At 35.5% G+C, this 22,905-nt stretch overlaps 1 protein-coding gene across 1 annotated transcript; it reads left to right on the top strand.

The window, feature by feature from the left end:
• Window positions 1-5,976: 5,976 nt before the first annotated feature.
• Window positions 5,977-21,479, top strand: LOC117331475 (ADP-ribosylarginine hydrolase Tri1-like). Its single transcript, XM_033890203.1, has 9 exons — window positions 5,977-6,069; window positions 7,578-7,697; window positions 8,096-8,245; window positions 8,673-8,816; window positions 10,344-10,498; window positions 11,623-11,776; window positions 15,194-15,352; window positions 16,604-16,734; window positions 17,091-21,479. Exons 1-9 carry the CDS (start codon window positions 5,989-5,991, stop codon window positions 17,140-17,142), a joined length of 1,146 nt encoding a protein of 381 aa, XP_033746094.1. The 5' UTR covers window positions 5,977-5,988; the 3' UTR covers window positions 17,143-21,479.
• Window positions 21,480-22,905: the final 1,426 nt, after the last annotated feature.

Raw genomic sequence — 22,905 nt, forward strand, 5'->3', positions numbered from 1 at the left:
AATTATATATTCATTCTGGAGTATCATATTACAACTCCGACCACGCTCCAAAATCTACTCAAATCGGGGCATAGTTGCATCAGAATTTATTTCTTTGTTTTTGAAATGGTTGGAAACGGGACAAAGTCTACCGAAATCGACGTTTCGGAACATGGCTTTACACTTTAAACGGCCTTCTATGAAATAATGATCAATAAAAAAAACAAAAAAGTAAGAGAAAATGAAGCTTTAGCCTTGTTTGAGGTGTAATATCTTGTGTAATGAGGGATGTGTAAAATGAACAGTATAGTAAGACCAACAAAGACACGGCACAGATTTGCCAAGTTTTCAATTGGGGTAGGCCTATTGGATTGAAAAAAATATTGAGCTATCAAAAATGAAAAAAAAGTTTTAAAATTGACGATAATGGCTTTTTTTTTGTCTTTTAAAAATAGAAAATATCATTAACTAATCACGTGAGAAAATGAGTTTAATCTCACTCCTCAAATATATGACATTTAATTTAATTTTTATATAATTATGAGAAATGAAAACATCATTACATGCAATTTGCCTGAATAGTAAAACAAGTTCAGGATTCTGAACCAGACAAAAAAACAAATCTTTGGAACAAGTTTTATCCGATTACCTGACGACATTGCCAGGAATGTCGTCATAAAAATTGATGTTTTCATGAGATAAATCTGAAGTTCACACAACTTCAAATCATATATTTTTATTGAAAATTATGTAACAATTTGTAAGTATCAGCCAGAATTCCTGCCTAATCCTTCCACAACACATGCACCAGCTTATTGAAATTTACGAGCAATCTTGTTTAATAATTTGTGATTTCTCTAATGCGTTTATCCGGGCATGGCACAAAGGTCTTCTACATAAACTGAACAATTATGGTATCTCGGAATCTCTCCTTCGTTGGATAACTTTATCTGACTGACAGAAAATCAGTATTTTTTATCAAGGACGCAGTGTCTTCATTCAAAACCCTGGGGCCGCGGATTAAGGTGTCCCTATATCTAGGTCGCGAGTTCGAAACCCACGTGTTGACTGGTATTGACCGTAGGCCGGTAGTTTTTCTCCGGGTACTCTGGCTTCCCTCCACCTCTAAAACCTGGTACGTCCTAAATGACCCTGGTTGTCAATAGGACGCTAAACCAAATAAACCAAGTATTCAAAACAATTAATGCTGGCGTCCTTCAAGGTTCTGTTCTTGGGCCTCTCCTTTTCTACAATTATATCAATGACATTTCCTGTAACCTCTCAGTTTGATGCAGACTTTCTACTGCCTTATGAACCCCCCCAGCACCTAACTTTCCGACAAATTTATTACCAATGAATCTCAGAAATACAACTCCCTATAATTACTTAAGCAAATCTACTGAGAGAACAAAGTTTTCGCTTACAATAATCTATATATACACTCTTTTTTCCTTCTACACCAAACCTTTGGAATGATATAGACACCAATATAAAAACCTTCTTTAAGCTCCTTTAAAAGCAATGTTAAAAGTTCGTGTATGTAAATAAGAATCCTAATGATCATATTTTTAATTACGGACTTCGAAAATAGAATATTCTTCTCTGTCGTCTCAGAAATCGAGTAAGCTCTAAATTTCTAAATTATTACCTCTACCAGAGACATATATACGTCTCTGCCTCTACTGTATAGAACTACGTGACTCTCATGGATTAAAGATATTGCAAATTTATACACGTGTGATGACATATTTTTTAAAACTTTGTAATCAGAGCTTGAAAGATCACATACACTGTATATAATTCTTACATAAACACAATATGTTTTAGACTGGGATCAATTATATTAATTCATGTTTAATATGCTGTATTTAAACATGTTCTGTGTATGATAATGAAATTGTTTTGATGCACCTTTGTTACCGCATAAAACTGAACGGGATTGAATGAATGGAATGGAATCGGAACTACGCAAAGCGCAGGGTTCCATATATATATATATATGTACTACATTTTTGCCAGTGAAATATAGAAATTTATCAAACTAATAAAACTTATATTTCCACTGCAGCGATGAGCAGTGAAAATTATAAGATTTTGCAGTGAAAATATAAGTTTCCCTATTTTGACTAATCAGAGCGGACCTTTGTATTCACCTCGTTGAAACTTGCCGATTTTTTCAATATTGCACAAGAGGAATTAAATCTCTGTGAATTGGATTTGTAGTGGGCTATTTTTATCATTTTTTCTTTAAGATTTCATTATGGTGTAAAATTAAGGTTTATCTTCCTGATTTCAAAATTTTGATGCTTTTCATTTTTTTTATATATATAATTAAGATACATTTTATCAGAGACTTGTATATATACGTCTCTGATTTTATATTAATTATTAATTCTACCTTACGCCTTGATGACTGTTTGTAGATTTTTTTCTCAAGTACACTGTATATGTACATATATTTTGATATTCATTATTGTATCAGACAAAAATATTTTTAAACTCAATGTAATGTTACTTCACTAATATCTGTTTATTCAACCATGAAATAATTTTATAGTACATAATCAAGAATCAAGAATCAGAAGTTTCGTGTATTCTCATTTATGTTCTGTAAGAGACATATAATATCTACAGTTATGTACATGGACCTGTATGTATAATTGGTACTCTCAGGACATGCCTGTTGTCATGGCCACCTGGGCCCCAGGGCCCAAACCCCACCTCATCACCACCTTATGGACCTCCATAACACCTTACCTTATATATATGTATCAGATGAGGATCAGTCTTAAGGTGTGCCTGTTTTAACACCTGGCTATATTTTTGTAAATTAAGTCCCCAATTACCCCCACAGGGGTCCATGTATAGCATGCTGTGCCAGGCTCCTCTGCCTTACCTACCTGTAATTAGCATCTAACACTACCCATATATAATATCTACCTGTGGATGTTTTTCAAAAAATTATAGTGGTTTTTTTTTGTTTTTTTTTTTTGCAAATCATCAAAAAATAATTAACTTTTACATACATTTTTCTTCACAATAAAGATATTCAATAAATGTAGTTTATATGCTGCTTTTCGTTAATTACAAGAAGAGTTAAAATCCCCATCAGTTATACATTTCAAGGTAAAGAACAATAAATCATTTTCTTAATGCAATAGGGAAACACTTAAATGCTGATCAAAATGTATCCCAAAATTCTGTTTTTAAACAATATTGTAAAAATCATGTTAGCATGAACTGTAAAAAAAACTTTGGCTTAAAATTATGAGCTATATAAGCTTACAACTGTTGCCCTCCCCCTCCCCAAGTTTACCTGTATATGTATTTCATAACAAAAATAACATTAATTGTTCCTGCAGGCCATTATCTCATTCTGTGTTACCTGTAACTGATACATGTACCTGGAATCAGATCCAATATGTTAGATCTTTAAAGTATTAGATACCTGCACATTGGTACATGTACAGAAATTTCAACTATTTCAGTAAAGGAAGATGGAAGGTGTATTACAAGTTTGTTTGTTTGTTTATTCACTTTAAGCCTTGCGGCCCATCGGTATTACAGCAAAAACAGAATAATGTGATGTGCATGTACAATAAGGTTATCAAAAACATATACAAAATTTTAAGTATGATATGAAAAATAACCTACATTGTACAAGACAAGAATGAATTTGATAGAATGGCGGACAGCTGTGAAATATATATGAGATAATTGTATGAAGTCATATTCATAATTTGATAGATTGGAAGACGACAGGCATAACATATGAAGTAAAAAATGTGCCAGATAATGTCATTTGCAGGAGGTAACCGGAAGAAAATACATGGTAATTAAACAATACATGTTATATATTAAGCTTGAAACATTGAACGTAATAATAAACTTGATCGTAAATATTTACCTAAATAACAAAGTTCCTTACTATTACGTACTGCTAGTAACTGTACAAGTTTATACGACGACGGACGGTTCCATTAGTATTTTTTGATATTTTATTTACGTAAAGTTGCATACAGAGGACAAATAAGAATAAAATGAAATTCATCTTCTACCTGATTTTGGTTACAATAAATGCAAATTCTATGTGCCCTTGGGATATTACGATATCTGCCTTCTTCTATTCTTAAATGATGAGATGATAAACGAAACTTTGATATAAGCCGAGAATAAATATCTTGAATTGATTTTGTTAAATAATGCTGTAGAGTAAAAGAGTCTAACAAGAATTTATACAGATAACATTTTGATGAATTTTCAGTAAATTCATTCCTTAATTGAATAAAATTACCGGTTAGGCGTTGTTTGTAAAGATGCAAAAATACTTTTTCGTTATTAACGCTTTGATTTAACCAAACATTATCAAAGCCAGTAGACATCAGTAAGTTTTTAACCTGGCATCGCCAGTTACAGTTTCTGTGATTACATACAATCATATCGTCATACACTGACTTTAATATACAATTATTAGTCTTAGTTAACTTCAACCAGTATTTAATTATTCGGCATTTCCGGATAATTTGCAGAGGTAAACGACCAAGCTCAGAGTATAACATAAAAGTAGGTGTACTCTTTTTAACATTCAAGATTCTTTTCAAAAAGTCGGTATGTATTTTTTCTATCTGATCAGCCGGGATAAAACCCCATACTTCACAGCTGTAATTAAGGAGAGGTGAAATATATACATAAAAAAATTCAACTTAGATTCAACATTTAGAGCTAAATTATTGCAAATTTTCAAAATATTAAACATGCATTTGCGTCCCTGGTCAGCGATAGTTAGCTGAGTTTTTCTAAATTTATCGTTAAAGTTCAATGAGACACCAAGATAATTAAAGTAACATATACCTTTTATAAACTTAAAATTTTGAAATGTAGAACTTTTATGATCACTTAATTACCAGTACATTCAAAGAATCTCTTTCTGTACATGTTAAATCAATGTTTAATTAACTTCTTTGTGTGTTCAGGTTTCTGACTTTGTACAACCTATATTATGGGCTGAATTAGGTTTTAATACGCATAATATCACATCAAAAATGAAATTATGAATATGCTGCTTAATTTAATCTGAAATTAAACTACAATATAAATTAAATGTATCAAATTGAAAATGTTCAAGTAACGATAATTGTTTTAAAATTTTTTATTATATACTTTCATGTGATGAAAACAAAATTACTGAAATTAAACATGTGAAATATATAACTGATCAATCAATACAAAATATAAAGTACCAAAAGATAAGTGAAACTTGGCTTGAACAATTTAACTTAGTTAAAGAATTTATAAAGTAAATTTGTCTTAACTTAGTTACAGTGTATGATTTAACTTAGTTACAGTGTATAATTAACAAGAATAGAAAGGTTGAAATATAACACCAAACTAAACTTCCAAAACCTTTTTAATAACTCTTTGAATATAACTTATTTATTTAACGGGTTTTACGTCCGCTATTACCGCCTTGTGGCCTTTCAGCTGATGATTTGAATATGATTTATTTATTTTATTTTATTTAACGGGTTTTACGTCAAAATCACGGGTAGCCTTGGGTACTGCCCATTACCTGTATGGGGGTTTTGCTGTTCATCACCTCTTAGGGTGTAGTGCACTACTAGTTTACCTGTAGTTTAAATGTAGTGCATTACTAGTATGACATAATATATCTTCGCACTGGTGAAAATATCGATATTTTGTCATACTCGTGAAATATATGTTATATTAAACAGGAAACCATTCAATATCCTCTATATATACCGTCACCCTACAGCTTAGTCTGCATTAATTCATGTAAGTCAGACAACTTAATAGGTCTTAATGTGTCAGACACAAAAAATGAAACCTAAGTATGTGTGAATACTACAGTGAACTTCTACTCTGTCGGCAATAAACTAATCGAGTTAAAACAGTAATTCGTAATCCCTCCCGGGGTGAAGTAACATACAGCAGATTTTGGTTCGGTTGAGGGCTCTACTCTTGCTTAGGTTTAGTACCATACCTTAAAAGATGGCGACGTTTCTAAACCCGCTCAGCGGGAAATTGAAATCAACGTCTACCCCGACAAGAAGATATCACCCTTACACTCGGGTAATTAATTTGTCAACTCGTGTCGAAGTCAATGCTATCTTCGTTCATAAGAAGATATGATAAGTTTGGTAACTGTTGGTTTGTCCTTAGGTCCTCGATCTCAATATTTTCTGTTCCTTGTTACATGTCGTAAAACTGCAACTGTCATATTAGTAAGGCATATTTTGTAGGCCTAATTATTTATTTACGAGAATTTTGTTGTCAATCTCCAATAGACCATGAAAATATTACATTTAAAGAAAATGTCATGATACGGTATATATGTTGTTAGAAGTTCGTTGCCATCCATGTTGTTGATCATGACAGTCCAACATAACAGTTGGTGTGAGGGCGAGAGGTAACTCGGGTTAAAGTTGATGCAGCAGATGATCAGTCTGTAAATCTTCTCTACATAAATATAGTTTAATGTAAAATCAAGAAAGAGATAAATATAAAACAAAATGAAAACTATTTAAAAGAATCAATATATCTAGCATCCCCATGCCATGAACCTTATCATGAATATGTCTCAAGAAGGGTACCTGAATATAAGCGCTTGTATCTGGTATGATTAACATACAATTTTAATTAATCCAATATCCTGATATATTTTTCACCCTGTATTAGTGTTAATTATGTTGTGGGCACTGGGTACAGAATAATGTACACACATATACATATAGCCCAGTAATACACTAGTACTGGTAAATGACATTATAACATGCCTGAAAGTAAGCTGTGATTGTTTTTAAATAGTTGATGATTATATTACATCTTAATGTGTCTACTTTAAAGGCATTTTGGCTGGACACACATGTATATATATTAAAATTTCACACTGGTAAGGCGAAAAGAGGGAGAACATTCACTTTATAGCATCATTGTTGTTGAGTGTCTGACTACTGTAGTAAACAATATAAGAGGTCATAGATTTGATACCTATAGCTAGTTGGGCCACCAAAATGATGATGATGATGATGATGATGATGATGATGATGATGATTGTAAGTATAGCCTTCATAGTAACGGATGTCTATTAAAGGTGACACATATATCCATAATATACATTTTCTAATCATGATAATGTAAGCTTTTTAGGGTTATTGAAAAGGCACAAAATTGTGAAAAAAATACATAAGGTGAAATAGATTCCTGTTAGGATATGTACATAAAAAGTCGTATCAAATCAATGTATATTATACATCATCCATGAAAGTAAATTTATTCAATGGTTAGATATATATACTAAAATGGCAGAAATGCCGGTCAAATAAACTAGGTAGGATCCTCAGGTACTGGTAGGTCACTGGAGGATAGATACCAAAAGGTATATATGCCAGTAGTAGAGATACAACTCAACATCAACCAGCTTTAGAAATTAGAAGTAAAGTAGATGACAAGCTGTAACTGGTGAAACCGGTTGGCAAATAGTAAAAGTGTTCTACCTTCTAATTTGTGAAGCGGGTTGATGTCTTTATGTTGAGTACACTTCTACCTACTGTGTTAACTTGTTTTCATTTTTCATATAGATGATCAGAAAAGAAGTTCACCGTGTATATGACAGAATATATGCCACAGTCTATGGTCACTGTATTGGTGATGCTTTTGGTTTGCTGACGGAGACTTTGACAAGAGATGAGACAAAGAAGGTACAAGATAAATTGATGTTCCAATTGAAATATTAATGATCATCATAGGCGTTGATCCTATCAAAATAAGTTTGTTACCCTGTAAATTCTCTAAAATGATTTTTTTTTTCTTTTTATAAATTTCATGCAATTGAAACCCAACTTAAAGACTGTATTATTGAGTCTCTATATATACCTTCCACGTAAACACCATACCTATACATGTACATTACTGTTTTACTATTAAATTTTAGCTTTAGAATGATAGTATTTTTCTGGTATATATGCTTCAGGTATATTTTGTCAGTTAATTACTGAAAAGTCTTTCATAAAAAAAAATTTATTGTAATGCTTTTAATACTTTTGGTTCTAAATTGCATAAATTTCCTTATAAAAGTATTTTATTTTCTATTTAATAGAAATATAGGGAAGTATACCATAAGTTTGAACTGGTTCACAAGAAAATACTACCAGACAGTCATCGAAGAAAATGGAAGATTGGAGACTGGACAGACGAGTCGGATATCATGATTCTAATTCTACAATCAATACTCAAGAACAAAGGGGAGGTAACCTATCTCTAAACTAAATTATTATAATCCAGCGGAGCCATTTTCACTTATCACCAAATTGCCATGTCCCGTGTTGAAAATTTAAAAGAAAAAGTAATACTCTTTGTCTTGAAGTAAATGGGCTGAAGACCAGCAGTATTTCTCTATGTACTTTTTAACTTGAACCATAATTTAAATCTACAGAAATAGTTCATGACTAGTCACTATGTGATTAAATCTTAATGCTTTTTGATTTCATTATTATTATTAAAACTGAACTTTGAGGCTGAGTAACAGATTTAACTTAATGATATTTTTAGAATTATTATAATTTCTCAAAACATTCTTGGGAGTGAAAATGCAGATGTTGGTGCTCTGAAGAATGTTTGGTAGTTCTCATTCTGTTGAAATAGATATTATAATTGTGGTTGTGTGTATATTTAAGGTGATACCCATAGACTTTGCCAAGCGGTTAATTGAGTGGTCTGAACATGGATTTCCTGAGTTAGGGGACATGTGTGGTCTAGGAACATGTCCCCAGGTTAAAGCTGTTATTAATCACCCACAGTTCTCAGAGACTCCTGAAAAAGTAAGTATACTTGTGATCCTCTATGAGAGATTTTTAGCTCACCTGGTCCGAAGGACCAAGGTGAGCTTATGCCATACCGTTGCGTCCGTCGTCCGTCGTCCGTAGTCCGTCCGTCCGTCAACAATTGACTTCTTCTTCATAACCACACATCAGAATTTGACCAAATTTGGTCAGAAGCATCCCTATGGGAAGGGGACTCAGAATTGTACAAATGATGGGGCTGACCCCCTGGGGGCCTCTGGGGCGGGGCCAAAAGGGGTCATTTTTGCGCTATTGATATAAACAACTGATTTTCTGAAACCAAGCAATGGCTATCACTCATATTTGCCTGGTAACATCACTATGGGGTGGGGATTCAAAATTGTACAAATGATGGGGCTGACCCCCCAGGGGACTGCGGGGCCAAATGTGGTCAATCTGGCTATATTGATATAAACGACTTCTTCTCTGGAACCAAGCAATGGCTATCGCTCATATTTGCCTGGTAGCATCATTATAGGGTGGGGATTCAAAATTGTACAAATGATGGGGCTGACCCCCCCAGGGGCCTGAGGGGTCGGGCCGAATGTGGTCAATTTGGCTATATTGATATAAACGACTTCTTCTCTGAAACCAAGCAATGGCTATCACTCATATTTGCCTGGAAGCATCATTATTGGGTGGGGATTCAAAATTGTACAAATGATGAGGCTGACCCCCCAGGGGCCTGAGGGTTGGGGCCGAAAGGGGTCAATTTGGCTATATTGATATAAACGACTTCTTCTCTGAAACCAAGCAATGGATATCGCTCATATTTGCCTGGTAGCATCACTATGGGGTTGGGATTAAAAATTGTACAAATCATGGAGCTGACCCCCCGGGGGCCTGAGGGGGGGGGGGGGGGGGGAATGTGGTCAATTGGGCTGAATTGATATGAACAACTTCTTCTCTGAAACCAAGCAATGGATTTTGCTCATATTTGCCTGGTAGCATCACAATTGGGTGGGCATTCAAAATTGTACAAATGGTGAGGCTGACCCCCCGGGGGCCTGAGGGGCGGGGCCAAGAGGGGTCAATTTGGCTGAATTGATATGAACAACTTCTTCTCTGAAACTAAGCAAGAGATATCGCTCATATTTCTGTGGTAGCATCCCTATGGGGTTGTGCCAAAAGTTAATTTTATTTCATGGATTAATGCATTTTTTGACATCAAATCCTCATGTACCCATATAAAATGCCTATGACATATTGACATAGCAATACCAGTGACAAATACACTTAATCATCATTCTTGTTTCATATCTCATGAAATCCAGGTGAGCGATACAGGCCCTCTGGACCTCATGTTATTTTTTAATTAGAGATTTTTACTAATCAGAAATATTAACAAAAAAAAGTTGTAGAACTATTTATTGAATATATGTTTCCTTTTTCAGCTATAATTCATAAAATTGGGTAAATTTAGTTCATTGTTTTTTCAATATCTATCAACCAATAAACTTAGATGAAATTGACGCTATATAATTCAGAATGTATGTGTATTTGTAGGCAGCTGAAATTGTTTGGCGAGACTCTCGTAAATTGCTGGCTACCAACAGTGCTATATCTCGAACAGCTGTGATAGGTGTTCATTGTTACCATACTATAGGGAAAGTCATCAAGCACACATTGGACATCTGTAAAGTCACACACCCAGACATAAGGTAAGGTCACACACCCAGACATAAGGTAAGGTCACACACCCAGACATAAGGTAAGGTCACACACCTAGACATAAGGTAAGGTCACTTACCCAGACATAAGGTAAGGTCACACACCCAGACATAAGGTAGAGTCACACACCCAGACATAAGGTAAGGTCACACACCCAGACAAAAGGTAAGGTCACACACCTAGACATAAGGTAAGGTCACATACCCAGACATAAGGTAAGGTCACACACTTAGACATTAGGTAAGGTCACATACCTAGACATAAGGTAAGGTCACACACCCAGAGATAAGGTAAGGTCACACACCCAGACATAAGGTAAGGTCACACACCCAGACATAAGGTAAGGTCACACACCCAGACATAAGGTAAGGTCACACACCTGGACATAAGGTAAGGTCACACACCCGGACATAAGGTAATGTCACACACCCAGACATAAGGTAAGGTCACACACCCAGACAAAAGGTAAGGTCACACACCTAGACATAAGGTAAGGTCACACACCCGGACATAAGGTAAGGTCACACACCCAGACATAAGGTAAGGTCACACACCCAGACATAAGGTAGGGTCACACACCAGGACATAAGGTAAGGTCACACACCCAGACATAAGGTAAGGTCACACACCCAGACATAAGGTAAGGTCACACACCCAGACATAAGGTAGGGTCACACACCCGGACATAAGGTAAGGTCACACACCCAGACATAAGGTAAGGTCACACACCCAGACATAAGGTAAGGTCACACACCCGGACATAAGGTAAGGTCACACACCCAGACATAAGGTAAGGTCACACACCCAGACATAAGGTAGGGTCACACACCCAGACATAAGGTAAGGTCACACACCCAGACATAAGGTAAGGTCACACACCCAGACATAAGGTAAGGTCACACACCCAGACATAAGGTAAGGTCACACACCCAGACAAAAGGTAAGGTCACACACCTAGAAATTTCTTCACATTTCTGATTATACTCTGGTGATAGCTTAAATTGATTTTGAAATAAGGTTTTGAAACAAATATAAGAGATTTGGTATGGCTGCCCCAGGTGAGTTTTGCTATTGTTGAAATTTGTTGTTTATATTTGCTATCTATCATGTTTAGGTGTCAAGCATCATGTGTAGCAGTCACTGTTGCCATTGCCCTAATGCTGCAGAAAAACGAACGTCATATAAAGAAAAATGGAAATTACAATGTGGATGGAATTATTGATGAAACATACAAGTATGCTGCCAGGATACTGAGTACAACAGAGGAGGTAAATATGAGAGAAATGTTGTTTACAGAACCAACACACATGTGGAGTTAAATGAGGGAGATGTGTTGTTTACAGAACCAACACACATGTGGAGGTAAATAAGGGAGATGTGTGGAGTAAATGAGGGAGATGTGTTGTTTACAGAACCAACACACATGTGGAGGTAAGTGAGGGAGATGTGTTGTTTACAGAACCAACACACATGTGGAGGGAAATAAGGGAGATGTGTGGAGTAAATGAGGGAGATGTGTTGTTTACAGAACCAACACACATGTGGAGGTAAACAAGGGAGATGTGTTGTTTACAGAACCAACACACATGTGGAGTTAAGTGAGGGAGATGTGTTGTTTACAGAACCAACACACATGTGGAGGTAAATAAGGGAGATGTGTTATGTACAAAACCAACACACATTTGGAGGTAAATAAGGGAGATGTGTTATGTACAAAACCAACACACATGTGGAGGTAAATAAGGGAGATGTGTTATGTACAAAACCAACACACATTTGGAGGTAAACAAGGGAGATGTGTTATGTACAAAACCAACACACATGTGGAGGTAAATAAGGGAGATGTGTTGTTTACAGAACCAACACACATGTGGAGGTAAATAAGGGAGATGTGTTGTTTACAGAACCAACACACATGTGGAGGTAAGTGAGGGAGATGTGTTGTTTACAGAACCAACACACATGTGGAGGTAAGTGAGGGAGATGTGTTGTTTACAGAACCAACACACATGTGGAGGGAAATAAGGGAGATGTGTGGAGTAAATGAGGGAGATGTGTTGTTTACAGAACCAACACACATGTGGAGGTAAACAAGGGAGATGTGTTGTTTACAGAACCAACACACATGTGGAGTTAAGTGAGGGAGATGTGTTGTTTACAGAACCAACACACATGTGGAGGTAAATAAGGGAGATGTGTTATGTACAAAACCAACACACATTTGGAGGTAAACAAGGGAGATGTGTTATGTACAAAACCAACACACATGTGGAGGTAAATAAGGGAGATGTGTTGTTTACAGAACCAACACACATGTGGAGGTAAATAAGGGAGATGTGTTGTTTACAGAACCAACACACATGTGGAGGTAAGTGAGGGAGATGTGTTGTTTACAGAACCAACACACATGTGGAGGTAAATAAGGGAGATGTGTTGTTTACAGAACCAACACACATGTGGAGGTAAATAAGGGAGATGTGTTGTTTACAGAACCAACACACATGTGAAAATGTGTAGGAAAGAGTAGATGGGGGTGGTTACCCAGGGTAATGTAAATAATACTCACTACAACACATGAACATCAGCTATACCAGGGTGGGTGAAAAATGCATCACAGATACTGTTTATTATATTACCAATACTGACTGTTTTACAACTAACCTTTTAATTTGTCCCTTTCTCCCTTGCTTATAATGTCCCAACCACAGTTACTGGGGGGCATCAAGTCTTTTCCTTTTTCATCAGTCTCTATCTTGACAGTTTAGTTGTGTTTATAAGTTTGACTTATATTTGCCCTGTTTCCTTAGCTACAAACACACTAACCTAACATAATGTGATACTCTAATAAACTGTGCTCTATGTTGCTAGGGATCCTGATAAACTGTGCCTTATGTTGCTAGGTATCCTGACAAACTATGCCTTATGTTGCTAGGTATCCTGATATACTGTACCTTATATTGCTAGGTATCCTGACAAACTATGCCTTATGTTGCTAGGTATCCTGATATACTATGCCTTATGTTGCTAGGTATCCTGATATACTGTGCCTTATATTGCTAGGTATCCTGACAAACTATGCCTTATGTTGCTAGGTATCCTGATAAACTATGCCTTATGTTGCTAGGTATCCTGATAAACTGTACCTTATGTTGCTAGGTATCCTGATAAACTGTACCTTATGTTGCTAGATATCCTGATAAACTGTGCCTTATGTTGCTAGGTATCCTGATATACTGTGCCTTATGTTGCTAGGTATCATGATAAACTGTGCTCTATGTTGCTAGGTATCCTGATAAACTATGCCTTATGTTGCTAGGTATCTGATAAACTATGCCTTATGTTGCTAGGTATCCTGATAAACTGTGCCTTATGTTGCTAGGTATCCTGATAAACTGTACCTTATGTTGCTAGGTATCCTGATAAACTGTGCCTTATGTTGCTAGGTATCCTGATAAACTGTGCCTTATGTTGCTAGGTATCCTGATAAACTGTTCCTTGTTGCTAGGTATCCTGATATACTGTGCCTTATGTTGCTAGGTACCCTGATAAACTGTGCCTTATGTTGCTAGGTATCCTGATAAACTGTACCTTGTTGCTAGGTATCCTGATATACTGTGCCTTATGTTGCTAGGTATCCTGATATACTGTGCCTTATGTTGCTAGGTATCCTGATAAACTGTGCCTTATGTTGCTAGGTATCCTGATAAACTGTGCCCTATGTTGCTAGGTATCCTGATTAACTGTGCCTTATGTTGCTAGGTATCCTGATAAACTGTACCTTATGTTGCTGGGTATCCTGATAAACTGTGCCTTATGTTGCTAGGTATCCTGATAAAATGTGCCTTATGTTGCTAGGTATCCTGATAAACTGTGCCCTATGTTGCTAGGTATCCTGATAAACTGTGCCTTATGTTGCTAGGTATCCTGATAAACTGTGCCTTATGTTGCTAGGTATCCTGATAAACTATGCCTTATGTTGCTAGGTATCCTGATAAACTGTGGCTTATGTTGCTAGGTATCCTGATAAACTATTCCTTATGTTGCTAGGTATCCTGATAAACTGTACCTTATGTTGCTAGGTATCCTGATAAACTGTACCTTGTGTTGCTAGGTATCCTGATAAACTGTGCCTTATGTTGCTAGGTATCCTGATAAACTGTACCTTATGTTGCTAGGTATCCTGATAAACTGTGGCTTATGTTGCTAGGTATTCTGATTAACTGTGTCTTATGTTGCTAGGTATCCTGATAAACTATGCCTTATGTTGCTAGGTATCCTGATAAACTGTACCTTGTTGCTAGGTATCCTGATAAACTGTGTCCTATGTTGCTAGGTATCCTGATAAACTGTGCCTTATGTTGCTAGGTATCCTGATAAACTGTGTCCTATGTTGCTAGGTATCCTGATAAACTATGCCTTATGTTGCTAGGTATCCTGATAAACTGTGCCTTATGTTGCTAGGTATCCTGATAAACTGTACCTTGTGTTGCTAGGTATCCTGATAAACTGTGCCTTATGTTGCTAGGTATCCTGATATACTGTGCCTTATGTTGCTAGGTATCCTGATAAACTGTGCCTTATGTTGCTAGGTATCCTGATAAACTATGCCTTATGTTGCTAGGTATACTGATATACTGTGCCTTATGTTGCTAGGTATACTGATATACTGTGCCTTATGTTGCTAGGTGAAGGAGTTGAAACGCTACATGTCCTATTGCTCCCTGAAGGATCTCAAGTTAGACGAGCCTGGACGTACCAACTACACCTACAAGACCTTGGGGGCAGGGCTGTGGGCACTCCGTCAGAAGGACTTTAGACAGGCCATCCAAGACATTTTGCTTGAGGTACTCATTTTATATGGTATTGTAAATTTTAACAAATGATTAGTCCCCTACTGGTGAAAATGGGGGAACTGTAGGTTTCTACTGTCATTTATGTATGTACATAACGCCAAAGTTTGTCAAAGCTCCAGAGGTTTCATTCCTTGATTTTAAATTCAATCAAACTTGATACAATGATAAAGGGCCATAATATATTGGACAAATTTAGGTTTGGGTCAAGTTCATGTTACTATTTTTAGCAGGGGTTGGTAGGGGAAATACCTAGCAATACCCTGTATGCTTGTTGAATGATTAATACCTGGGAACAAAGAATTAAATCAAATCAGCAAACTGAGTAAACATTGTAGACACTAGGTCACACAGTACCATTGATTTTCGGGTGTCACAATCAACAACGGACTTGTTTTTCACCACAGCCACTAGCTTTCAGTTACCTGAGTGGACATGAACACCTTCAATTTTTTCCCACACTGCTTAACCCTCTGAACACTTCCATCATGCGATTTAATATAAGGTGATTAATAATTAGTCCCCTACCAGTGAAATGGGGTTGGGTTGGGGGCTATAGTTTTCCTCTCCGCCGTCTTGTACGTACATAGATACGTACATAACACCTCTTGTCAGCACTCTAGTGGCTTCATTCATTGAGGTGATAAAACTTCACACAAATACAAAGGACTATACTATAGGCTCAGACAAGTTTGAGTTTCAGGGTTGGCAGGTCAAGATCAAGGTCACTGTTACTATTTTTTAGAAAATCCTTATTCAGCAATCTAGCAGCTTCAATCTTTTAGTTGTTTTTTTTTTATCAAAAACGCCTTTAAACTTATACAAAGGACAGTAATTATTGCTTGGACAAGATCAAATTTCAGGGTTTTATGGTCAAGGTGAATTTCAGGGTTGTAGATTTAAGGTCAGGGACACCTTTACTATTAATAGAAATTGTAGGTTTAAAAACTAAACTGACCTTTGGTTGTAGGTTTAATAACTAAACTGACCTTTGGTTGTAGGTTTAAGAATATACTGACCTTTGGTTGTAGGTTTAAGAATATACTGACCTTTGGTTGTAGGTTTAAAAACTAAACTGACCTTTGGTTGTAGGTTTAAGAATATACTGACCTTTGGTTGTAGGTTTAAAAACTTAACTGACCTTTGGTTGTAGGTTTAATAACTATACTGACTATTGATTGTAGGTTTAAGAATAAACTGATCTTTGATTGTAGGTTTTTATACAGTGAATGGTTTTGTTGACAGGGAGGTGACGCTGATGCTAATGCTGCTGTGGCTGGAGCCTTGCTTGGCTGTAAACTGGGTGTGGAGGCCATCCCCCCAACATGGATAGAATCTCTGAGTCATCGAATGTGGCTTGATGATATACTAGATGGGTAAGGGGTTTTCTTTCTGCCAAATTTTATCAGTATTGATAAATTTCTAGCTCATCTCAGTGAAATTGAGAGGGGATTACCGAGTCTGTACCTCTGATGACAATATCATCATCATCTGATGATGAAGAATGATTAATGTGAACTCATTAACCAAACTTACAAATATGATGTTTTTAAGGATGCTTAGTACATGGTTCCAGAGGCTGGATATTACCCACATATTCTTTCTATGTTGTTATAAATCATTTACTTCTATGTAGTTGCACTATAAATCATTTACTTCTATGTAGTTGCACTATAAATCATTTACTTCTATGTAGTTGCACTATAAATCATTTACATGCTTACTTTTACAGGTATTTTGATATTTTGGAAGGAAGGAAGACTTCAAAAGAAACGACATTGTGATCTGAAATTAATGGATTTGTTTTATTGTGATAATTAACGTTTTGTACCCGAGATGGGAATGTGATAGTGTGCAAGGAATTCTTCAGACTTTGTGAGGAAAGATGAGATTGTGATAATTTGTGAGGAATTTTCCAGACATACTTTTAAGGAGAGAGATGGAAATGTGATGTTGTATAAGGATTTTACAGATATCCAAGTGGAGACAGAGTAGCAACAATGATATCAATCAGTAATAGATATATATGCAGCATTGTTAAACTCGAATTTTGCTCTCAGATTCTTAGATATAAACTATTACTGAGACCAGATTTTCATGCAGTGAAATAAATGATATTGTCTATAGGTTTATCAGGTCTCTGTGAAGTAAATGCCTTGCTGAGACAAAAGGCGCAGTAGGTATGTTTTACAAATGTCCTGCTGAGTCTAAAGACACAGTAGGTATGTTTTACAAATGTCCTGCTGAGACTAACGGCGCAGTAGATCAGTGTGTTACCATTTTTTATTCCTCAGGCATTATTTTCATCATGTTATTTCCATCTGACATGACAGTTATATATACACATCTATATACAATGTCTTTCATATTTAGTGTAATTTTATGTCATGTCCTTATGCTGTTTGCTGCTACGACTAGCCCGATTTATAGTGCCAGGATACAGTAGTAGTAATCAATGGTGTGTGGGTAGCAAACAGACACCAGTCTTTGTTGAAGTAACAGAATTATCTTTTGGATATATAAACACTATAAGCTGTATCCATGAATTAAAGAATTTTTTGTGCTTTTACCAATAATAACAATGTATGTTTCAGTCTTTATGCTGAACATTCTGAAGATCTGTCACTTTCAAATTACTTTTGATTATATTAGTTGGTGGTTTGTTTTCTGATGAACTATGACAGGGTCGTTATATCAGTCATATTATCACGTAGAAGGATACAGTGATCAAATAAAACACCCTATATTTAATCATTTCCTTCTAATTAATTATGAAAGTTTGCTATCATCATGTTGCCTGTAGTTGGGTAATTACAGAAGTTAGGTGTGATTGTTGTGAGTTGGGATACTTAAATGATATGATACCAGCTACCATATTTATCCACAAATATTTTAAAATGCCACTATTTCTGAAAAGATTATTTCACAATGACATGAGTGTAAAATGTGACCCGGTTTGCCACATTTGGATATACATGTTCAGTGTATGTAATTTATTGGCAGACATCTTTCCATAAACCATGTGCAGAGTTTTGAAACTAACGAATGCTATGCCTAATTCTCATTTTTTTTATATCAACATTAATTATTTGTTTCATAAAATACTAAATTTATTATAATAAATAAGATGTGATTTAATGTGAATAAAATAATCTAAATGCAGGGACTTTTTTCTTCTGTACATGTGGTTACAGATAAAGTGTGCGGGGCTTAGCTGTCTGACGACTGATTAACTTGACATCAAAATGATTTGAATGTAGATCACACACAAGGTAAACATTTGTATCAGACTTTTTGAATGCTGTTATTGTTAAAAGAAAATATTGTAAATATAGATATTACCCTTTCATTTTGTTCAGTTTATGAGCTGATAAATGAAATTGTTTTAAACCATTACCAACTGTCCCATTGGATGTATGAGCTTGTAAACAAAATAAATGGTTTAATAATCCTTATAGATGCCCCTGCCCACAACTTTTGCAGAATCATCAATTTTAAAACAAATAAGTCCTCCAAAAGTTTTAATACTAAACTTTTACACTAGGGGAGGGGACTTATATTGAGGATAATACTGTACTAAACTATTACACTAGGTGAGGGGGCTTATATTGAGGATAATACTGTACTAAACTATTACACTAGGTGAGGGGGCTTATATTGAGGATACTACTGTACTAAACTATTACACTAGGGGAGGGGGCTTATATTGAGGATAATACTGTACTAAACTATTACACTAGGGGAGGGGGCCTATATTGAGGATACTACTGTACTAAACTATAACACTAGGGGAGGGGACTTATATTGAGGATAATACTGTACTAAACTATTACACGAGGGGAGGGGACTTATATTGAGGATAATACTGTACTAAACTATTACACGAGGGGAGGGGGCCTATTTGATGATAATAATGTACTAAACTATTACACTAGGGGAGGAGGGTTATTTGATGATAATACTGTACTAAACTATTACACGAGGGGAGGGGGCCTATTTGATGATAATAATGTACTAAACTATTACACTAGGGGAGGAGGGTTATTTGATGATAATAATGTACTAAACTATTACACTAGGGGAGGGGGATTATTTGAGGATAATAATGTACTAAACTTTTACACTAGGGGAGGGGGCTTATTTGAGGATAAATATTGTACTAAACTTTCACACATTTTTTTAGTTGACAGTTTATCACCAATGGAAATATAAAATAGAATATAAGTGAATAACTATAATATGTTTATTTGTGTTGATTGCAGACTCTGCAGTTTTGAATTTTATATGTTTTGTATTGTGGACCTTTTTACATATTATACCAGAAGCCAGTAGTATTGCATATTCTAAACAGGTTGGGTCTGACCTTTCCTTGCTTGTCGGTGGATAAAGAACACAAAATTGGCATTGTTATAAAGTTGGGTAGTTCTGACTTGTTTATTACGTTTATATTTTATAACAGAAATTCAGTCTTCATACTCCATTCCATATACATGTATAATTATGTATTATTTACATAGGACTTGGCTGACTTCCATAGTTGTAACAGTATATAGAGATTTGTACACCACAAATAAGCCTTTGAATTAAAGTAACATTTTTCTAATCAAGTACATATCCTTTACATGTTTATGTGTATTATATAGGTTTGAATACTTTTATAAACCCATCAAAATTTGAGAGAGTATTATGGTATGTATTGTCTATCTACCAGAGTAAACTTTTGCAATTGTTTGTCTCGAAATTTAGTCAGAAAATCTCTAGACTTGATTAAAGTAATAAAATAAACAAAGGCTGGTAACTCTTTAAAAATTTCTCCTATCAAAATTCTGACAGGAAATCACAGAATGTGAGGGAGGAAATCTACCACTATGGTCAGACAGTATCAAAATACTGAAAGGAATTAAATAGTACTGTAATAAACATAGGACAATAACTATTTCAATTTTTTCCCCTCCAGATAACACAACTACTATCATGATTATGTATCTTATCATGTTTCAAAAAGAAATAGGTTGAAAAATGAGAAAGTAGGTGTGTGAACAATATTAAAATATATAGAGGATATCTAACAGTGTTTTCAGTAATACCAAATATATTTCACGAGTGGGGCTAATATTTTGATATTTTTCTCGAGTGCGCAGCACGAGTGAAAAATATCTAAATATTAGCCACAGGAGATATCGTACAGGAGAACAAAATTTCATATTCCTACCAAGTTTCAGAGATCAGCTGAAAACAAAGAGAGCAGGACATAATAAAGATCCGGGTATAACTGTTACCCGGTGAGGACCTTCTAGTTTGCAGTCAAAATCAGGCTGTATAGTGTTTCTACTGACTAAAATGTCTTTCCCAAAATGAATAAAAACTATATATTTTAAAGAAAATATTGCTATAATGTTTCAGTTGAAGTACATGTAATCACAATATCAAATATAGATTTTAACATATTTTTACTGTACATGTCAGCAGCCAGACAAAGAACAATGTAACATTTTTACTGCCCATGTTAAATCAGATTTATTGGCCGCTGTTTTGTGATTTTAGAGGCCCAGATGGGGGTTATCAGACTTTTTAATTTTTCTGAATTGTTTTTTATCAACCATTGTTTAATTAATGCATTTGAAAGTCTGCTAACTTTTATAAGTGTAAAACATGCTATGGTGTAGAAAAATATTTTCATATTTATGAGGCCCAGAAAGGATTTATTGAAATTCATTAAGTTTTAAATGTATTGTGGAATTTAACAAATTAACCTTTATAATGCCAAAATATTTTCTGTTGCATAGTTCCTGTGCAATTACTTTGAGGATCTTCAAGATTGATGTGTACCATCATGTGCATACATCTTAAAAAGATTGTGTGTAACTGTTATCAACCTTCATACAGCAAAACTAATTTGAAGGGCATAACTGCTGTCCTGGTTTAAATTAGGCCTTCAAAATTTGATTGTGTGTGGGTTCATCTTAGGGGGAAAACTGTGTATGTGTGCTGCTTACCTGATGAAGGTCAATGTGACCTTTTAAGCTCACCTGCCCGAAGGGCAAGTGAGTTTATGCCGTGGTGCGGCGTCCGGCCGTCCGGCGTCAACTTTTTCATTCAAACAACTTCTTCTCAATAACCAAAAGGCCCAGGGACTTGATTTTGGGCTTGTAGCATGCTGGGGTGAAGGGCTACAAAGTGTGTTCAAATAAATGACCTTGGCCTTCATTCAAGGTCACATGGGTCAAATAGGCTATAATCTTCAAACGACTTCTTCTCAATAACCAAGAGGCCCAGGGACTTGATATTGGGCCTGTAGCATGCTGGGGTGAAGGGCTACCAATTTTGTACAAATAAATGACCTTGACCTACATTCAAGGTCACAGGGGTGAAATCGGCTTAAATCTGTAAACAATAATTTTATGATAGCCAAGAGCCTCCAAGACCTGATATTAGGCCAATAGAATGCTGGAATGAAGGACTAGAAAAGTTTTAATATGAATAAAACTAGCTTACAATGATATTTGAATAAAGAGGTAATCAACATAGTATCTTTAGAAATGACCTCAATCAACTTCAAAGTTGCTGTAGAGCAAGGTGAGTGATACAGGCCCATTGGGCCTCTTGTTTGTACCTTCATAGAGCAAAGGCAGTTTTTGGGCCATAAATCTCATTCCTTTTCACAAATGTTTGATTAGATTTGTGTTTGCGTAAATCTTGGGAAGATAGTGTGTCTTTTTATCGAAGTACGTCATCTATAATACGACCTCTGACCTTTATTGAATTAAATATTTGGAGGCATTATTTTGATTAGCATCATCAAGATTGTTATACATACATACATCTTTGATTGTATTATCAAAAAAACTGAAGTAGGGGTATCTAGAGTTAGAATAGCTTTCGTTATAAGCATACATATTGCATGTGATTTCAGTATCAGGGTGATTTCCATGGCCCTAAACGAGTACAACATTTATGTCCAGTCAGAGTGTACAATAAGACAAGTATAGTCTATTGATTGTATTGTTTGTAATATTTCATATTATATGTCATATTTAAATCATACATTGTGGATATAAAGCTATGTAATACTTAGTGCAAATATTTGGAAGGACTTGATGGATATGATATACAGTACATGTTGAACATGACTTATTGTAATAAATAATGCAGTAAATGTTATATAGTTTTCATGTTTATATTTTCTGTTACTCAATTTTTGTCTCACAAAGTCTAAAGATTTGGTGGGCTTATGACTTTGGGGTAACTGTTTAAGATGGCACTCATGCAGAATTGCCTTAGTGGATTTCTACCCCATCATCATCAGATGGTGAGCTATTCAAATTGTGTTGTCTGTCGATCCATAAACAATCATTGTTATCGTCATTTCTTTAAAAGAACTGGAAGGATATTCCCCAAACTTCATGCGTAAGTTTCCCTTGGTTCCTAGTTGTGGCAATTTAATTTAGATTTTTGATCAGATAAACAAAATGGCCAACATGTGGCCATCTTGGATTTTGCGAATTGAAGCTTGTTATTGCTATTTCTTGAAAAGCACTAGGGATATT

This window comes from Pecten maximus, chromosome 7, assembly GCF_902652985.1.
Source record: "Pecten maximus chromosome 7, xPecMax1.1, whole genome shotgun sequence".
In the NCBI taxonomy this organism is placed as follows: Eukaryota; Metazoa; Mollusca; class Bivalvia; order Pectinida; family Pectinidae; genus Pecten; species Pecten maximus.

Excerpts from the sequence above, each read along its gene's own strand:
- LOC117331475 (XM_033890203.1), top strand. The coding sequence starts at position 5,989 with ATGGCGACGTTTCTAAACCCGCTCAGCGGGAAATTGAAATCAACGTCT. Across the intron at positions 6,070-7,577 it reads GATATCACCCTTACACTCGG|ATGATCAGAAAAGAAGTTCA; the intron begins GTAATTAATTTG and ends TTTTTCATATAG. Across the intron at positions 7,698-8,095 it reads CAAGAGATGAGACAAAGAAG|AAATATAGGGAAGTATACCA; the intron begins GTACAAGATAAA and ends TCTATTTAATAG.